The following is a 19665-nucleotide window of genomic DNA, read 5'->3' on the forward strand; positions in this document are numbered from 1 at the left end:
TCAAACGTGTGCGTGTTTTTCTTCCAACCTTGACTCTCTCTTTGCGTAGGAAGTAGGCGGTGGCGTGCAGCACGTCCGCGGCGTGCGTGGAGTTGTGGTACGAGTTGGAGGAGTGGTAGCTGGCCTCCATGAGCTGCAGCCACGAGCGCAGCGTGGCCTCCGAGCAGTTCAGGAACTCGCACACGCCGAAGCTCGTGAAGATCTTCAGCCCGAGGTAAGTCAGCGGTCTGCAGGGGTCACACACACTTAATCAGTGTTTTCCTGAACTTTACCCAATACTTTGTGTGTTGCTCTTTTCGTTACATCGAAGTATCTTTGTTGTCTCTTCTTCCTCCATCCTCATAGAGTTTAAAGTCTTTTTTTGCACATGTAAATCTTTATCCTTTTACCCTGAATCACTTGGATAATCATTTGACATCACAGTTTCTGTAGAGAAAAGCCGACTGTCTGTGGGTAGAATGAGAAGGTCGCTACCAGTCCAGCCAGCAGGTAGTTAGCATAGCATTAAGATTAGAAACAGGGGAAACAGCTAACAATAAAACTAAGTGTAAGGGTTATGCATCTGGAAAAACCTTTTGCTTCCAGTCTTTATGCTTTTTTGAAGGTAAGAAGACATTAACTGCCAATATGGAGGATGTTAAAGTGTAATCTATGAAACTAACTGACATGATCCACAACATAAGCAGTATACTGAACATTTTGATTAACAGTCTTCCTCCTCATGTTGTCTTCCTTTATTCACTGTCTACCTCTTGTGTGTTGCTGCCTCCAACTCCAGGATGTTGAACTCCCAGCACTCCTCATCATTCAGCATCTCGGCGATGGACGGAGGCACGTCATTCAGAGTGACCGGGATGGCCAGCTGGCTCTGGCTCATATCTAGCAGATAGACAGAAGCGTGTACAGACACACACACACACACACACACGGTTCAAGGTGATTTGACCATAAAAGGGGGCAAAGCAAGAGGCAGTTCTGCATGAGATCTGACGGATAAATAATGAATGACTGTACCAGTCTTGGCTCTTTAACATCTATATACATGTGCAAACATACTGACTGAGAGTCTCACTTTGTAAATCTGCTCCTTTGAGAGTGTGGGTCAAAGATGGTGTGTGATAAGATTGTTTAAAAAACTGTGCGAGAGCTGACGGAGCTGCAGTTCTGATGTAAGGACACTGTTTTCATCTTGATGAAAAAGAAGAATCTCTTCGCTAATAGACTCTTGATTTTGATCTTCTCTCGGTTAAGTGTTCTTGTGCCTTTAATCATCATAATGGGTATTTCATAATAATAAATTCAGATGGAAGAATTCACAGGGTAGAAAACTAAAAGAAGATGGTGAGGCTTTCATCTTGACAATAACCACCTTAAGCTCAACATTTATTCATGAGATTCACCGGAGGCAGCGGCCGTCATGTTCCATAATCTGTGTGGTGATGAGGGTCTGTACTCCTACATGTTCTTCACTCGGACATTAACTCAACATTGTTTGGCTCGTCTTAGTCATTATAGTGTGAATAATCATTTCTTTTATATTCTTCTTCTCAGAACTATAAGGGTTTAAATGGCGTCTTCTTCCCTCTGTTAGTTTTGTTGCATCTGTTAGCAGCTGGACAACGTGCAACTTCAAATCAGTGCACGGTGTTCGGTAACGTCACTTAATACCTCAGGTCTAATCAGCCACAAAGAAGTAATTATATTGTATTATATTATTTTATAATTACACATGGTTGGTGGCATAATATGATAATTTATTGGTTCCTTAAAACTTACTTTTGCAGAAGACATATTCATTCCCAGAGAGTCTTCTCAGCCCATCCTGGACAAACAAAGAGAAACAGTTCCATTAATTACAAATATAGAAGTACATTAGTGCCACAATTCATGCAATAAAACTTTCCTGCAAAAGATAAATATTTACTATCAGTGGGAACAAGAGAATAAAAGATTCTGTTGTTATTTTCTTATGTAAAAATATACCACAAAGACAAATATGTTAGTCCATCTCTTACTACTTTCCCACCTCGGCAGCCAGTCTGCAGCTCCGAGCTATGAACCCATTTGTTTCTTCTCAACACACACACAAAAAACAACCTCATACACATCTGTAACTGTGTTTTTAAAAGACTCAGTAATTCCTAATCATCAGTGTTGTGTCTCAGAGATGTTCTTCAGATTGTTGTACTGTAAATAGTACATTTGTCAGAGACTATTTTCAGCTGCGGATTAACACACGTTTGGTGAGTGTTTCTGGCAGCAGGACTGTGTATGCAAAATAAACTAGTGTGTGTGTGTGTGTGTGTGTGTGTGTGTTCATGGTAAAGAGGGAACATTTCACCCAGTGCAACAGTGTTGGGAAAAAAGAAGAAAAGGAAAAGAAAGAATTTCAACCGTTTTATCTGTTAAATAGAATAAACAAAATCTGTCGTGCTGGATGTTTCATCTGATGGATCTGAAAACTTGTTTCAGAACAGACGTAAACATCTGTGTTCGGTGACTCACCTCATAGTTCAGCTTATTCAACAAATAAAAAAATAAAATAAAATAAACAAAGTCTCTGTTGCCACTCTGAAAATACAGACTTGACAGAGTTTGGAAGCCAAAAATGTCTTTGTTGAACAAGAATGTTCAGTGTCACATGTATGAGGTGAGAACGTGTTTCTAACCTTATAAAGTGTTTCAAGCTTCTACACTTATGAATAAACTAAGAATCTATACGGCCTCTTACGCTCATGAGCCCCCCAACCAGGTCGTTGGTGTGGGGGTCATCTTCCTTGGAGGCGAGCTGAGGGGAGTAGAGCTCGGTGGTTCTCAGGATCTCCAACACGCGGTCCAGGGCCTCGGCCACGGTCACCGGACTGCTCTCCTGCGCCGCATTGATGATGTTTATAACCTGGGGTGGAGGGGGGAAAGAAAAAGTCCCGATATTACACAAAGACAGATGCACAAAGAGCCCTCTGCAAGACACGAGCGTAACAGAGCGCTCCTTTCTTTGTGCATGTGTCATGGAGATGCGCATGTGATGCTGGAGAAATCTTGACTGGGGCGAAACAGCTAAATACAGCTGCTGTTTGAACACATAAGAACATCACCAGACCTGCAGCAGGAAGTAGAGAGACAATGCGACATACTCTATACCGTATATTATCAAATTATGACCCAGCCGACAGCTTGACCTGGGTTTATTGTTGCTCACAGCATCATGACAGTGGGGTCAGTGGCGTCATGGAAAATTCACAGAACCCAATCATTGAATGTTTCTGTTAAAATGTGATGTTCACAAATAAACGCACAAGAACAAATCCCCTGATGTTGACAGCATCAACTGTAAATAGTGGCGCAGAACAAGGAGTCCAAAGACACGGTGTGTGTTTCACAACATCATCATCCATGCTGTAAATAATCCCCAGAAATGTATCTTCCTGGAGAGCACGGGAACAATGAAATTTATCTTTTACTGCTAATTATCTCGTCTCCTGCAAGGAAATAATATCATCCGCAAAATAAAGTTGAATATTTAGTTTCACCATTAAAAAGTTATTGGTTTGGAATACAGTTTAACAGCTTTAATTTTAACCTCATAATTATTAACAGTGACACTTTTCAGGGACAATCTAGCAGGCAGTCAGAATTAAATTATCCTCAAAACACTGTACAGTGCAGAACAGCACGAATACTGCAGAAAGTGGGGTTGGGTGGGGGTTATGTTTGTATTTATGTCTGTCTACTGCAGCTTCCTCTCAGCAGCACTTCCTGAAGTATGAAAATATGTGCATAAAGTTGGTTATTCAGCAAGAAAGTGAGTTTAAATATCATGTGGCAGAAAGAGAGGCAAGGCAGTGACACATCTTCTCACTAATAGGATATCATATTAGTTGTTATGTCTGCCTATTAGCAGTTGTTAAGAGGCAAACCCTCCATTATTGGCTCGGTCAAACAACATTAAGGCAGTGAAGACGGCTCCTAATGGACGCTGAATGGCTCTGTGGTGTTGGGATGATACGTTAAAGTGGTAGGGATTCGAACGGACAGAACTGAGGTGTTGCAATCAAACTGTGTGCACTTCCTGATGAAACAGGCTGGTAATGGGCCATAAGAGAACTGCATTCACAGGGAAAACCCAACATGTGAAGAACGAAGAATGAGCTCAGTGATTTCTCCTCACTGCTGAAGGCGTGGACTTACGTAAAGGATTCAGTATGAAACTGATTACTGGAGGAAGATCCCTACAGACGATAGCTTCCTTTAACCCCATTACATGGTTTTCTCAGAACATTTAATGTTGTCTTATGTAGCACTTGAACTACAGGATGTAAGGCCCAAAAATATCTGACCATTCAAAAAAATTGGAATTAATTTATCTGAAAAGTTTTCAGGAAATTTTGAAGATGTAAATCCAGTTGTTAATAAAGCTAATAATGATTAAACAAAGAGACATTTAAGTACAAAAACAGATGTGGATATTGACGAACCATTTCAAAATTGACGTGTATAGGAAATGCTGAAACAACTGTTAAGAACAAGTATGATGTAGTTAAAAGAAATCATATGTAGAAGTAAGTTTTACTAATTTCTCCTGTTCACAAAAATACATCTGTACTTAAAATGTCTTTTGTTTCACTTAAATGGAGAAAATAAAGTATGCAGATTGTTGAAAGTGCACATTTAAATGTAAATACACTTCAAAACTGAAATGTCAAAGATAATTTTCCGTGTGGGACCGTTAGCTTTGCAAAACGACTGAACGCTGAACGCTGCGTACCTTGGTGATGGGAGCCTCGATGGTCATGGAGTGAATCCTGGCAATGGAGGAATATCTTCGATTCTGTAAACTGGGAGCTGTGATTCAGAAAAAACAAAAGATTTTGTGTATTATAATTATCAATGAGCCAAACCCTGGTTATTTACTCAGAGGGCTTATGAATAAAAGATAAAAAAAAGAATTTATAGAAAATGTAAAGAATAAAGAAATGTGAAAATGAGGATGTCAGGAGGAGAAGAGTTAGAAAAACAAGTTGATTAGAGAAGAAGGAAGCGGGAGAAGCAGCACTCAGCTGAGATACCTGAAAATAGCAGCAGCTGCGTCAAAGTGAGTTGAGGAGGGAGGTTTGTAATGTCATCAGCCCACAGTATCTCTCTTTAAGATCTCTTTAGTTCAAGTACCAACCACAACACAGGCTGACTCATTCTCTGATTTGCCATCTCCAATCATCTGCCCCTTCTCCATCTCATTCTTCCTTTGTGTTCCCGCCTTTGTAATAGAACTTTTTTTCTCCTTTTCCTCCCATTGCATATTTATCCCATTGCCCCTCGTCATTCTCTGCCTCTCCTGCTCATCTCCTCTGCAGAGTCTCTCCATTCATCCAAACAGATGATGGCGTTTGAATGGGCTTACCGTCACTGCCGCGGGAGCTGAGCGATCGGGCGTCAATTGAATCTTTCCTCCTGTCCCGGTGACGCAGAGAATGGCACTCTGCAGAGAGGCACAGGGAAGTCATGGACATTAAATGTACGCAATATGTTTAGAGTAATGGAGAGTCTTGGATTAAATATATTTGCTTGTAAAGAGCTTCTAAACCTCGTCCCAGTTTGTGCCTCTTATACATTACAATTACACTGAAAACCCTAGAAGGTAATTTATTCATAACTCATCATTTCTAACATAATTCATAGCACATACTGATCCAAAGGTATTTCCAGAACCCTCAGTGTCCTCTAACTGTCTGGACAGTAAATCTGTCTACTTTGATAAAACGCTGCTGCTGACATTTTGTTTTTTTTGTTCACGTCGTACAAACAGAGCAAAGAGAAATGTCATTTCCAGCTATCGTCTTTGTTTGAATTAGAAAAGAGGCGCAAATGACATTAAGAACTGTGATGTGGTCAGTTACCTGATTGAGAATGTTCCCCACTGCATCTCTCCTCTTTGTTGAACTTGTGGACCTGATGGACACAGAGCAGGAGCAGATCAAAGTCTGAGTCTCTGATATGTCAACACTCACTCGACCTGAAAACAGCTGCGCGACTCCAGCTAAGTGTCGTTTCTTATAATATTGATTTTAATGTATTTTACTAGTAGAAAAAAACCCCAGCAAAGCAAATACATTTCAACTATAAACTGTAAATAATCCAAATACAGGTTATTTTCTTAAAAGAATGGTTTAAGAAAACTGAAAGAAAAGCCTTTTGTTTATATTCTGTATTTGCTCCTTACATTCCCTGAAGATTATGCGAAGGCAGAGTGCAGTATCTGTGTTTTATATCATTATACTAAAGGTAAAAACTGAAGGCATTGCAACCCGTCAGCCTGAAAACTTTAAACTCTCTAACTCCTCAGTTTCTCTCCATGTTTGTACATGCAGAAAATCAGCAGGTGACTTTCTGTGTGGAGCCAAATACAGAACATTAGAAGTGGAGACGAAATACTAGTTTGTTAGATTATGTCTCTAACTCTCATGACTAAAATATTTACTATCATCTAATTTAAAAAAAAACATTAAATAGAAGCTTAAGATTCACAAGAGAGACACTTTATAAACGTAATAAGATGTTAAAAAAGATTCTGAGCTACATGAACCTGACAGCACATTTCCCACTGTTCATAATAATATATTTTCATGCAGGTGACAATTTGTACAGTACATCCTGTTAGTCACGCTCATGTTATGTAGATATGGAGATGAAGAGCCTCTAATCCGGTTACAGCAGATTTTCCTCAGCCAGTGACTCACTGCACCTTAACATGTTGCTGACAGCGCATCGTGCACAGTCATGTGATGATGAAAGGGTTCATCCAAATGAACTATTAATTCATCTTTATATATAAAAAATCAGACAAATTTAATTAAACATGGAGAAATGGGTGCCTGAAGTGTGTGTATGTAAAATGTCATTTTCAGGATCCGTGCCATCGTGAGACAATTGCTCATTTTCTCTTTTTTAAAAAGGACTCCTTTCTAGATTTCTGAGTTGCTTGTTCTCGGGTCTCCAGTGCGTCCCATACTGAGTAAATAGGATTAAGACAGTATAAACACTTCTAATGACATACAAGGTTGCCAGATTTAGCTGGCTGCATTTTAATGGGCTTCATGGGCTGCAAAGCACAAACAGACATCTAAAAAAAAAAAAAAAAAAAAACAGTTTTTGAATTAAGTTGACTAAAAGCTGGGAAATAGTTGAGATTATGATGGCCCTTAATTGAGAGGGAAAGACAAACAAAACTGACCCTAAACCTGCTGTAAGTCTGGAGCGCTTAAGACAAATACTGCTAACTAAACAACACAATGAAATGGAAACCGTGCTCTACAGCCAAAACGTCTGGGTGGGAAAAGATGAGGAATAATGTCGGGTTTTAGCTGCTCGGAGGAAAATGTCCCAACCAGGGAAACAGTATCAGATCAGTGGTCTCCTGAAAAGACCTCTACGGCCTTTGGCTTGTCAAGTAGATAATGGTGTCTCAGTGGGGATGTAGTACACGCCTCACAACACGCTGTAGTTTAAAATGTCACTGAATACTAAACGTTTGTTCCTACTCGCATAACGTGCGCTGAAAATGAAGTTTAAAAAAAGGGAAATTGTGATAATACCGCTCAGTTTGACGGTGCAGAATTCAGGTTGTGTGTGTGTGTGTGTGTGTGTGTGTGTGTGTGTGTGTGTGTGTGTGTGTGTGTGGGGTGACTTCCATGATTTCGGCAATGGGCTCAGTTGCTGCCATGTCGAAGGATTCCCAATCCCAACAAGCAGGAATGAATGCTATTTGGCTTTGGCAGGCAGATGCCAACGGCTGACTCACCTTATGTACACACGATGAAAGGGAGCAATGAGCTAAAGCTAGTCCCTGTGCAGCTTTGCCTGAGGTATAAATAGCCCTGGCGCCTGGTTGCTAGCCCTCCCAGGCCTTAGCCGGGGATCCTGGTGCTTAGCCGTAGCTTAGCGTAGTATGACGTTATTGGCCTGGAACCCAGCTGAGAGCAGCGACACAGCTGCTTCAGAGGAGCTGTGCACACTCCTCAGCAGAGCTGGCAGCCTGTGAGGCTACATGCCCTGTTGGGAGTATTTAAATCTGACACTCTAGCCTCCAGTTCATCTGAAGTATTTATGTAAAACTTACTGCCAGCAGAGTTTTCAATCAAATCAATGCCTGAGTCCAGTTTGGACTCAATCATTCATTTCTCCATCGGCTTGATTGGGCCAAGCTGCACCGTAGCATTAGGACTGCTGACGGACTGACGTTTGTTTAAGCTACACAACAGCAAACCCAGCTCACTGTGATCCTTCAAAAGTGGGCTTATTGAAGTCAAAGGCTTTTGTAAATTTTGTAGGAGCGTTTTCTTTCTCCAAACAGCTGCTAGTAAACTGAGGATTTATCATCCGAGTTTGCAAATCGGCAGCAGATTGGACAGATTTGAGAGCGAGCGGTTTCAAGTTTCAAAGTGCTGCTAATGTGCAGGTGCTGTTAGTTTTGGGCAGATAAACAAAGGGTGTTCCAGGTTTGAATTTTTAGCCCAGGTTCATATCTGATCAGTGATGGAGATGTTTTTTTTTTATGGCTACGCTTTGTTCAAAGCTCTTGTTTGACTTCTTGTAAGAGCCTCTGCTGATCTCAGCCAGCCTCCAGATGTTATTAGAGCGCAGCTAAACATCCAGTGATGACTGAAATCATCACTGAGCACAGAGTTTCATAACCAAAATGACTCACCTGATTGTTGTTGTCAATGTGAGGTCTCTTGATGGCGACGAAATGTCGGATTTTACTGTAGAGAGCGAGAGAAGAACCTGTCAGGGATTTCTTACCTCTTGAGAATCTACAGTCTTACAGTCTTTACTTTGGGCTGTTTAAGGTGATCTTACCCTCCTTGGCCGATTACAGGTGTAATCTTCACATGCTGCTGTATACTGTCGCCTGACTTCTTTCTGGCGTAGTAAATGCCCTGCCATTCCTTCAGAGACAACAGAACAGTCAGGCCATGAAACAGAGATCTGTTAACGCACAGAGGGACGGATGGACGGATGGACGGATGGATGGACGGATGGTTGGATGGATGGACTGTGTGACTGACCTTTCCTTTTTTGATACAGGTGTTGATGGTGTCCAGCAGGTCAGCTCTGTTCTTGTCGCTCTTGGGGAGTTCAGTCAGTTCCTTCCCGATCAGCTCCCCCTTGTGGTAACCCATCATCCGCTCGAACGCCGGGTTCACGTACTGGGACGAAACCAGGAAGGTGTTAAAGTTAAAACACGGTTATATTCTATATTTCTATTATTGTCGTCATGTTTCTTCATTAGGAAGAGACACGGGCACCGTAGTTTATTTTATATAGATTCCACATACAATGTCACTAGTGCATCACATCGGCAACTAAAAACAGTCCCCAACAATTACAGTGTTCACTTCAGTTTGAGTTGTGTTTATAATGTTTAATGGGAACTACAGATGCAGCTGCTCTAGGAAATCATTCAGCCTTCTATTGTAATTGAAAGCATAGGGCCTACATTTGTGACCTGTTTTAAAGATTCACATCTTTAGTTGGACTCCACATTTAATCAAAACATAATCAAAAATGGCAACGATTGCAGCAGCTGCAATGTTTTTGATGAAAAGGTAAGGTTGTGCCGTCGTGGTGCTACAGAGACGCCCCGGCCCTCAGGTCATATTCTCCAGACGTAAAGGAACACGTTTGTTTGGTACAAGCCTCAACAAAAAATAACATCATAATCATCAGTATCAAAAACTCTCTGTGAAAATGAAATGCAGAAACGATCATTTCAACTGAGATGGTGACTCATTTCTCGACAGCCCTAACCTTTAGTGAGAAGCAATGAGCCTGGAGCTGAGTCCCACAGACAGGACAGGGAAATTATTTACAATATAACATTTAGAATATCTCCAGCTTTGTGCCTTTCGGCTCTGTTTGTACTGCGTGTGCATGTATGTGCGTATGTGTCATCCCTACCTGTATTATGTGGTCCTCACTGGTGATCTCCACAGCCTCTTGACAATGCTCCAAAGCAGTGAAGACAGAGTTACAAGCCCTGCGGATGAATAAAGCCACAGCAGCTCAGAATGCAGGAATAGTACCTTCACTACCAACACCACCTCGTATGTGTAAATATATATATTTATGCGTGTATATATGACTACATGATGGTGTTTTTGCTCTGCTGTACCTGAGTTTGAACTGGCAGCGCACCTCTCCATGTTCAATCTGTATGAGCTCATTGTAGCAGGCGGACACACTGCTGTTCTCCACAAACCTCTGGAGGCCAAAGCGGGTTAAGTGGTGTTTGAAGGAGACGGAGAGAGACGAGAGGAAAATTGAATGAGTCAGGATTCACTCAGCAGCGACTTGTTTTGCAACCTCCTACGTCACTTTCACACCATCGAACGCAGCTGAACAATAAGAGCCTCTTTCAATACGTGCAGCTATTTAAGCGCCTCAAGTCTCTTAAAGCATCTACGAGAAACAAGGACAACACGCCGAGGCCTACGCTCGTCTGCTATAAACACAGTCACAGGCTAAAGCAAGACGTTGGACGTACTCTGCTAAATCCAGCACAGAGGAGAGGAAGAACAGATGGCTCGTCCTGGTCAGGCGGTCTATACAGTGACAGAAAAGAATTATTACCATGTGCAAACCACGATCATTTTTCAGAAACATGCTGTCAGTGGTTCACGCTATATGGAAGACTTCAAAACTCACTTTTGTGGCACGACGGCGAGAATGACTGTGTTTTCCGAGGGCTTTGTGGCGCGGATCAACCTGGAAATAAAACAGACATGGATTAAAAGTCAACAGGAGTTCATCTCATCAACACTTTGAGCTCAGGAGAAGTGGCTTGGACTCAGGTGTAGGGTAAACATGTGGGCAGATTTGAGGAGGGGGGGGGGGTGATGTCATTGCCACAAAAAGATGGGCAGGGCATTTCTGTGCTTAACACAGAAACACCAAACACAACATCTGCTTCAGAGGTTTCGACCACGAAGCCACACCACTGGCACCTCGTACGGGAAAGTGGCACCGGAGGTGGAGGAGGAATAAGAAGACGGTGATGGAGGATGAAGAGGAGGAACACAGGGAGCAGATGACGGATAGGGATGGTTGGAAGGGGGGAGGAAAAAGGGAAAGAAAAAATAGTGACAAGGAAAGGAGTGAAGGAGCAATGGACAAACAGCGAGCAGCTGCCAAACTGTGGTCATCAGGAGACAGGAGAGACGAATGGATCTGTTCCTTTACTTGGGGAAATAATGAAGCACTTACAATAAATCACTCCGCAAAATATACGGTGGTGGCTTTTAGTGTAACCAAGAACTTTGGATGGGTTCGCACTGTATCATCTAACAATAACTACAGCCCAGCAGTCTGCAGAAATCATGACAGAATTAAACACAGAGGTCGTCTCAGCTAAAAATAATGAGCGATACAACTGTTTCACCAGCTTAATACCAAGGCTGTGAAAAGAGAGGATGTTTAAACATAAATAAGGTATTCACACAGGCATTAACACAACCATTAAACACTTTGGGCCTTGGAAACCCCCCCTCTCAAAAGGCCCCTAACACACATCCTTTGTATAATAAGACGTCGGAAAGCAGAAGAATATCCAGCTTTTATTTACTTTAAATTTCACAAAGAATGAATCTGGAGGAATTTGTGCAAAATATGGAACTATAAATACTTCCTAAACAAATCTTGAAATGCCAATGCGCGCCAGAAAGTAATGGGGACAAACATAGCACAGACCCGTTTTACCAGTGTGAACATAAACAGCTGGCAAGAACAAGGCAGTGCGTGAGGTTATTTCTACAATCAAAGAGGTCTCTGAAAAGTGTCCAGGGGCTTTTTGCTGTGGAAAAAAAATAAATAAAAAAAAATGTTCAAGCTTCTACAATTGAACTCCTCTCGGTTCCCCCTGGGCCGCTATCCAGCCTTCATGTCAACAAACTCACAATCTGTAGATGAAGCTCACTCGAGTGCCACTCTGTTTCAATAGCCTCTTATGAGTTGTGAGACGCCGCGTCCGCCGCTGCTTCTCTTTAGAGCAAAAACACTGAACTGAGCCTCCAGCTATCAGACGTCAGTCCGTGCAGTTTGTGCAGCCTCAGGTTGTAGTTGCCTGTGGTGCTTTAAAGTGAACACCAGATGGCGCCAACAAGCCCTCCACACCGTGCAGCTGCCTTAGACATGAACTCTGGATATTCTTCGTTATTACTCATTTAGAGTGAAATAAAACCCTCATAATTTTGCTATTGATTATTTTTGACTGCAGTGAGGAATTACTCGCTCTTTGTTTGAAAACTTCTCCGCCCTTCAAACTCTTTGTTTAATGTCAAACACACATGTTGGTCTGAAAACAGCAACAGGAGAAGAAGCCAAGATCACGGTCCAAGTTCAAGCGCTCGAAGGAATCAATGTGCAGTTGCAATGATTAAAGGAATAGACGTTTTTGGGGGAAACAGCTCGTCTGGCTCTGTCCAAAAGGTCCACACAACACCTCTCAAGCTCACAAACACATTGTAGTGAAGTGTAAAAACATCAGGTGGATGGGCCAGACTGTTTCTTGGTCAGATTACTGATCTTTAGAGGTTTTGGTAGGTGGATTTTGTCCCTTTGGACAGAGCCAGGCTGTTTCCCCTTGTTTCCAGCCTTTGTGATGAGTTGAGCTGGCTATGACTTTATATTTACAGTACAGACATGAGTGCGTTGTCAGTCTTCTCATGCAACTATTTCTTTAAGCAAATTTCTAGGAGAAGTGAAACAACAGCTGCCACGTCGGTCACACAGTTATAACTCACCGGCAGACGGCTTCAGGCTCAAAGTAGCGTGAGTGGCGTCCATCGATGACTATAATCTCGTGGTGCTTGTCCAGGTAACACTCGACGGCGGACTCGGGTGTCCGTGCGATGTTACACCTGAAGCCAGCGCGGTCGCAGGCCCACCAGAAGGCATCGCTTTGGCTGTCCTCCTTGGCGAACACCAGCAGGACCTGAGAGAGACAGAAGGGAGCGGGACGCCCAGGTGAGACGGGGATGCTACTGCTGTGATAAACTGTGGTAACAGAGCAGCAGCTGTAATACTGACACCAAGGTTAAAGCACTACCAAGGTTACTGACATTTAAGATCTGGATAGCCACTAAGTGCAACTGCTAAACCTCCTTCTTTTAAGACCTAAAAAATAGAAATTTGTGCCAAAACCCTCCAATGTGACAGCAGCTCCGAGTTATTGAACCTTCTGAAGGTGGACTAGGTTTGACCGTTAGACCCTTTCACTCATTTTGTACATACAGTTTTCAAGGAGTCATTACATTCCCGGCCTGCCAGACTGCTATAGATGGACGGAGACAAACCCTGTGGAGTTTGAGGCTATTTTAAAAATGTGAGACTTATATTATGTCAGCTGGGATCAGCTCCAGATCCTCCGCAACCCACAGGGATAAGAGGGTATAGCTAATGGATGGGCTTTATATCCACTATAGTGGACAGAACCGCTTAATTTATACCTTTACAGACCTGTAAATTGTTCACATTAAAATTTTAAGTTGGAAAACACATGTGGAAGAAGTCAGTTTAGGGGGTAAAATAACTGAATTTGATCCTTTAAAGACCAAAGTGAAGCTTTAAATGCTCCTCAGTGTGTTTTTATAAGAATTATAATGACGAGTTTAAAAACAATTTAAAGGATGATTCAAGCATCTTGTCCAGTGCTCTGAGGTCACTGTATGGAAGGGATTCATTTCTTTTTTTCTTTTATTTTACTTTATTTTGAAACACTTATAGTGCTGTCCCAGCACAAACGCATATACAAAATAAAACAACCAATCAAAAGCCCAACTAGAGACAAGAGTTGAAGATTAGCAGTAGCTATGAACTCTCTTTGCAACACATCAGTTTCATGTTTTGTACTGGAACTATGTAAAATGCCATTGTCCCTATTAAATAAATTCAATTTAATTAAATTTTGTTTTGTCATTATAAATGTCTTTCATTCATTCTTTGAGAAAAGAAGCGAACAAACAAACACAATTTCTTTTAGAAAAATCAAAGAAAACTGATCAGAAAATCTGAAAATTTTAGAAAATGAAAAACGGTTGCGGCTTCGTGATCAGCTGTGTCCTCTCACAGTAAGACAGTCCCGGTTTTCAGTCTCAGCCCTGCTGCTCTGACTATATGTGGGTTTCCTGCCACAGTCCCACAACACGCACATCTCAGGAGAACTGAAGACTTCAGTGTGAACTGTCCATCTCCTGCGAGTATGTTCATGCGTTTGCTTGTTTTCCCTGTGACAAGCTGGCAACCTGTACGGGACGCCTCTCTGGCTTTTGCTCAGTGCATGCTGGGACAGACTCCAGCCTCCTCCATGATCCTGAATAGCGGGTATTTAAAATGGATGGATGGATGGATGGCACCGCTGAACAGACGGCGTCATCATGTGTATGTTACGCTAACACCCCCCCCCCCGATTGTTCCTCCAGCGTTTAAGCGAGCAGCACAATCGCAAATGAATTCTGTATTTCACACCAACAGACCTGAAGCCTGCGGAGCACGGACTCGTGTTTTTGATCCCACACTGTGTTTTGACCACGAGCACACCAGCCACCTTTGGTACAGTGGTGAGGAAATAGAGCAGTGTAAGAGGCACGTACAGTAGAGACACACACACACGCTCTCACGCACACACAGGCAGCTGGGCTGCAGCCAGAACCAACAGTACTCAGCTCTGCCTCGCAGCAGCATCACCTCCTGACTCCCTCTAAGGACAACAAAGGATAGAGTGACAGAGGGAGTGCAGGGAGGTGCAGCACAGAGAGAGAGTGGGTGAAAAACAGAGTCACCACTCCCAACACTTCCTGCACAGTTTTTAAAATCAGGAAGAGAAGTACGATATCTAGATATGGCGTCCTTCACACTTGGAGATAGGGCAAACTGAAAATGGAATATGGGAAAAAGAACAGGTGGGAGCGTCAGAAGAAGAAGATGTAAAAGAAGAAGAAGAAGAAGGAGAAGAAGAAGGAGAAGAGGAGAACGAGGGGGAGAAAATGAGCTAGTATTGGTGAGTGCCTGTGAAAGGTCCACAGTCTTTGATCCCGTGCTGGCTTGTGTAACCATGGCACTGCTTTGTGTAACCATGGTGCTAGCATGTGAAATTCCACACACAGAGTACCCAGCCGACCCCGGGACAACGCCGACCGCACACATCTCTGACCTGCCACCCAAATATGTCACCAGCGACGAGCATGGAGGGGGCGCCGTTGGTCTTAATAACCCCCATCCGATGTACACCCAGTCAAACACACTGAAACACATGGCTGCACTCCATCATGTCTCTCTCACACACACACACACACACAACACACACACACACACACACACAGCCTTGTGTTAACTCACTGCTAATTGTACACAAATGAACTTGTGTTTTCCACAATTACGTGATTACATCATCCTTAAAGTAAATACATATTTTAACTTACAGCATATTTAGATTCACAAACGACGCAGTCACTTATCGGCTCGGTGGTTTGTATGAAAACACTGTGCAGTTAGTTAGTGCTCAGCTGGCACCGAGGCTTATCCCGGACTTCTGCTGCGAACTGACTCACATTTTTAGAGTTCAGAGGTTAATCCTCCAGGTTTGCACACCCAGGCCAGATGCCTCCTGACGTTAGGAGACTCCCAAACACAGAGTCAGTCATTGGGCTAACTAACTGCGAGCGCTTCATCTGTGTGGGAGTGTAACACAGTCTTAGCGAATCAGAGATAGCACATGAAAGTAAAAGGCGGCCCATTGAGATCCTGTGTTTATGTTTAAGGATTTAAGCTTTTATGTCATTATACTGCACAGAATCTCAGGGCATTTTATACACAATATGAGTGAATAAGATTTCTGCTGTGAAAGGTTTTTGTAGTAGTTATAAAATATTAAGAACAATAATAATAATAATTGGATTTTGTGAAATGTCTTTTCTTCAACAAAAGACACACACACACACACACACACACACACACACACACACACACACACACACACACACACACACACACACACACACACACACACACACACACACACACACACACACACACACACACACACACACACACACAGAAATTATTGATTCCAACTTCTGGAACATGAATATTTGCTGGATTTCTTAAACTTGGTTTGTTGGATAAAACAAGTAGTTTGAATAAATACAGTTTTAATTGACATTTTTCGATATTAATTGAGAGAAACTTGAAATCTGTTTGTTTGGTCCAGAACACACAGATATTCAGTTTTCTGTCACAGGAGATGAAGAAAACCAGTTTCGTTTTCTATTCGAAAAACTGGAACCAGTGAATTCGTGGCATTTTAGCTTAAACTGGAATCACCGCCTCAGGTTTTATGCCTCTGCCAACCAGTTTAAATCCAAGTCCATCCAGACTCATGCAAAATATGTAGTGAAGACTGTGGAATTTAGGGATATATAAATAAAACTGATTTAACTTGACTTATTTACAGTTAAGCTTTGTTGCTGTTTTTCTGCCGCACGTCTACTGTAATAATGTGTATGTTCATCCAACAAAACAAACTCCGTGTTTGTGTTCATGTGTTTAGCCAAGAAAGCTCTACACAGTCACTACAGCTTCAAGATCAGTGTCACCACTTTACACAGTCTCCCCATCTGTTCATGAGCTACAGCGTTGAATAATGACCAGATGTGTTTTTGCAGGACATTATGATGTCAGAGTGAAGTTGATCTTTGACCTGTTGGATATCAAAATGTCCACAATTCATAATTTTAATTTACTATTATTATTTTGTGTGAAATTCTGTCATAATTAGTGTTTGAATTCTTGAGCTATGGCCAAAAATGTGTTTTGTGAGGTCACAGTTACCTTGACCTTTGACCTTTGACCACCAAATTTAACTTAGTTCATCTTTGAGTCCAAGTGAATGTTTGTACAAAATTTGAAGACATTTCCTTAAGGCGTTTCTGAGATATCACGTTCACGGGAATGAGACGGGCCGGCAGCCCGAAAAACATCATTTACCAATTAACTTTCTATTGATTTAATCAATTAATTGACAAATCTTTTGAATTATAAATTCTTTAATGTCATGTTTCCTGTCATCAGCACTGGTTGTCAGTGAAAGTTCTGCATAATGTTTCCATCCTGCAGGTTAAAGGTTAAAGTAGCACAATTACAAAACCTTTGGATTTTTCCAACAAGATATAATACATTCACTGCAGGAACGTGCATGTTGAATATACAACATGTGTGCGGCTTTACCTTCACTTATCTGTGCAGTGAGCGAAGCACATGAATCATTAGATAAGCTGCAGTATCTAGAGAGGTTGAAACTCTCCAGGACTGTGAGGCAGTTAACAGTAAACGTCAAGGAGAACTCGCAATATATAACTCTCTCCTGCAGAGCATTTATCTCCCTCTTTTCATCTCTCCGTTCCTGTGGAAGGAGTGAAACAGGAGAGGGTCAGGTGAGGTCATGGATCCAGCAGAAGGCTGGAGGTACGACTTTCGTGTGCTGCTTTGAGAGAGCGGGTGAAGGTTTTTATGGGGCATGAGATGCGGTCTTAGAAGGCTTTTTAATAAAGCCCCTGGTCCCTCCACCTGCCTGCACGCAGTCAGAGATTCCTGGTGCGATGTTATTTGGCATGGTGAGTGAGGAGGAGGAGAGGGAGGAGGAAGAGGAGGAGGAGGAGGAGAAGGAGGGGCTGAAGGGATAGATCAGGATACTGTAGCTCAACATGAACATGAGTGGCATGCCAGGCCTCTCACATCACTGCAGTGGAGTGGGAACTGGGCTGAACTCAGAAACCCCTGGAGATCGGTCAAAGCGGCGCAGCTCAAACCGAAGCAAATTAAATCAAAGCAATAAACAAAGCACCTAATAAAGAAGCCGATTCCTGACGTAGGAATCCGCCAGAACAAAGGGAATGCTCCGCGGTTACCTGCATCTCCACCAGCTGGTCACCTCCAGGAGCTCTTACTTTCTTTGTTGCATAAGGGCAAATCTGACAAGCACACGTCCTAATCCCTAACCAGAGGAGGATGAGCACAGACAATCCCTGACTCAACTCTACCTAACCTTGCAATATTCCCAAGTTGTTGACAGCCAAGATGATCGGACAACCGAAAAGGTGTCTGCAGGTAGTCGGAGGTGAACATCTGACCATCAAACAAACTCTGCATCCTCTCAAAGCCACAAACGTACCGTACAATTAATCAGTATAAACTCAGCAAAGAGTCAAGATTCCAGTTTTGGCCCATATTATCATCCATAACTGGTATTTATATCCTTTAAAATCAACAAAAAACAACATATAGGACTTGTACTATCAAACTGTTGAATCCATTTTTGCACAGAACACAGACTGTGGATTTTGTCCCTCCTTCACTTCCACTGAAATCACATTAGGATCTAACTGAATAGGAGCAAGCAAAACCTGTTTCAGTATGAGCACCTGACTATTGTTTTAGGACAGACTTGTATTACCTTTTACCCATTTTATATAAACATTTTTATTCTGATTATGTAAACATACTCTTGTATAGATTATGTAAACATTGTCCTCTGATACAGGATAGGTAAAACAACTTCCAACAGCCATCTGTGTTGACCACTAATCAGCTGATGTAACTAGTTTCCAAGTGGAACAAACAACAAAATCCCATTGTGACCTGAACATAGCACAAGCCTCTACTGGTGATCATCATATCGATGCACAAGTTACACAAGATGTAAGTAGGTCCACTTGTTGCCAACTGCATTATCTGTACTGCTGCTTTCAAAGAAAGAAGCAACACATAACCATTTATAATTGTATTGTCATTTACATATTTTATCATCTACTGTCTTTGTCTAATTTCATTGTCCTATTTGCCCTTATTTTAATGTACAATTTATATTTTGAGCTACATCTCTAGTATGAAAAATGCTCTATAAATAAAGTTTACTATTATTATTATGACAACAAGAACTGAAATAATCATTTCAACTGAGACTAATATCAATAATCATCTAAAGTTGTATCATGTAAAGTTGTATACTCATAGTTTTAAAATCAGCATTTTGCATAGTTTTGTCTTCTAAAACTCAGATTCAATCATTTATGTCAGACTGAAGGACATAAGTGTTTATAGTACTTGTCTGCTGTTCAAATCATGAAATCTGTTAACATCAAACATCCTCCCTCAAACACTGGTGGTGAGTAAAATGACTCCAGATGTTACAGAGTCTGTGTTTGTCTTACCTGAATTGGCTCTTGAGTCAGTCTCATAGGTCCTACACATTCTTCTGTAGCTGAAACCTGCAGGCAACAGATGAGTGTGTGAGTGACTGTCACAGACCGAGCACATAACACACACACACACACAGACCAAAACAAAAGAAAGCTGTGAACACGTCTTACCATTTTACCATTCATGTCCAGAAGCATATTGGCATATTACTTTTCCGTGCACGACCCTGCCTGTCCCTGTTGCACTTCACCTCCTTTCTCACCTCCTACCGTCAGTTTTAAGACGTCATAAGACTTCTCATAAGGCAGATGTCTGGAGTGAAACAGGATACAAGAACAACAGCCTCCTAAAAAAAACAACAAATATCCGTACGTGTGGATTCTTCAATACAGAGTTTGGTGATCGCCTCTCCTACGCTGC

At 42.0% G+C, this 19665-nt stretch overlaps 1 protein-coding gene across 2 annotated transcripts in view; it reads right to left on the reverse strand.

Annotated features, from left to right (window-relative positions):
* pde8b (phosphodiesterase 8B) overlaps window positions 1-19665 on the reverse strand; it is a 52961-nt gene that overhangs the window by 18895 nt on the left and 14401 nt on the right. For both annotated transcript variants that reach the window (XM_056403712.1, XM_056403711.1), the window contains exons 2-17: window positions 19257-19313; window positions 12795-12985; window positions 10702-10761; window positions 10541-10598; window positions 10169-10257; window positions 9955-10033; window positions 9063-9203; window positions 8854-8942; window positions 8702-8756; window positions 5895-5946; window positions 5399-5476; window positions 4766-4842; window positions 2732-2896; window positions 1777-1822; window positions 750-879; window positions 29-227 (exon numbers count right to left, since the gene is read on the reverse strand). In XM_056403712.1, coding sequence (XP_056259687.1) covers window positions 29-227; window positions 750-879; window positions 1777-1822; window positions 2732-2896; window positions 4766-4842; window positions 5399-5476; window positions 5895-5946; window positions 8702-8756; window positions 8854-8942; window positions 9063-9203; window positions 9955-10033; window positions 10169-10257; window positions 10541-10598; window positions 10702-10761; window positions 12795-12985; window positions 19257-19313 — 1566 coding nt within the window. The remainder of the gene's footprint in view (window positions 1-28; window positions 228-749; window positions 880-1776; window positions 1823-2731; window positions 2897-4765; window positions 4843-5398; window positions 5477-5894; window positions 5947-8701; window positions 8757-8853; window positions 8943-9062; window positions 9204-9954; window positions 10034-10168; window positions 10258-10540; window positions 10599-10701; window positions 10762-12794; window positions 12986-19256; window positions 19314-19665) is intronic.

This window comes from Seriola aureovittata, chromosome 18, assembly GCF_021018895.1.
Source record: "Seriola aureovittata isolate HTS-2021-v1 ecotype China chromosome 18, ASM2101889v1, whole genome shotgun sequence".
NCBI lineage: Eukaryota > Metazoa > Chordata > Actinopteri > Carangiformes > Carangidae > Seriola > Seriola aureovittata.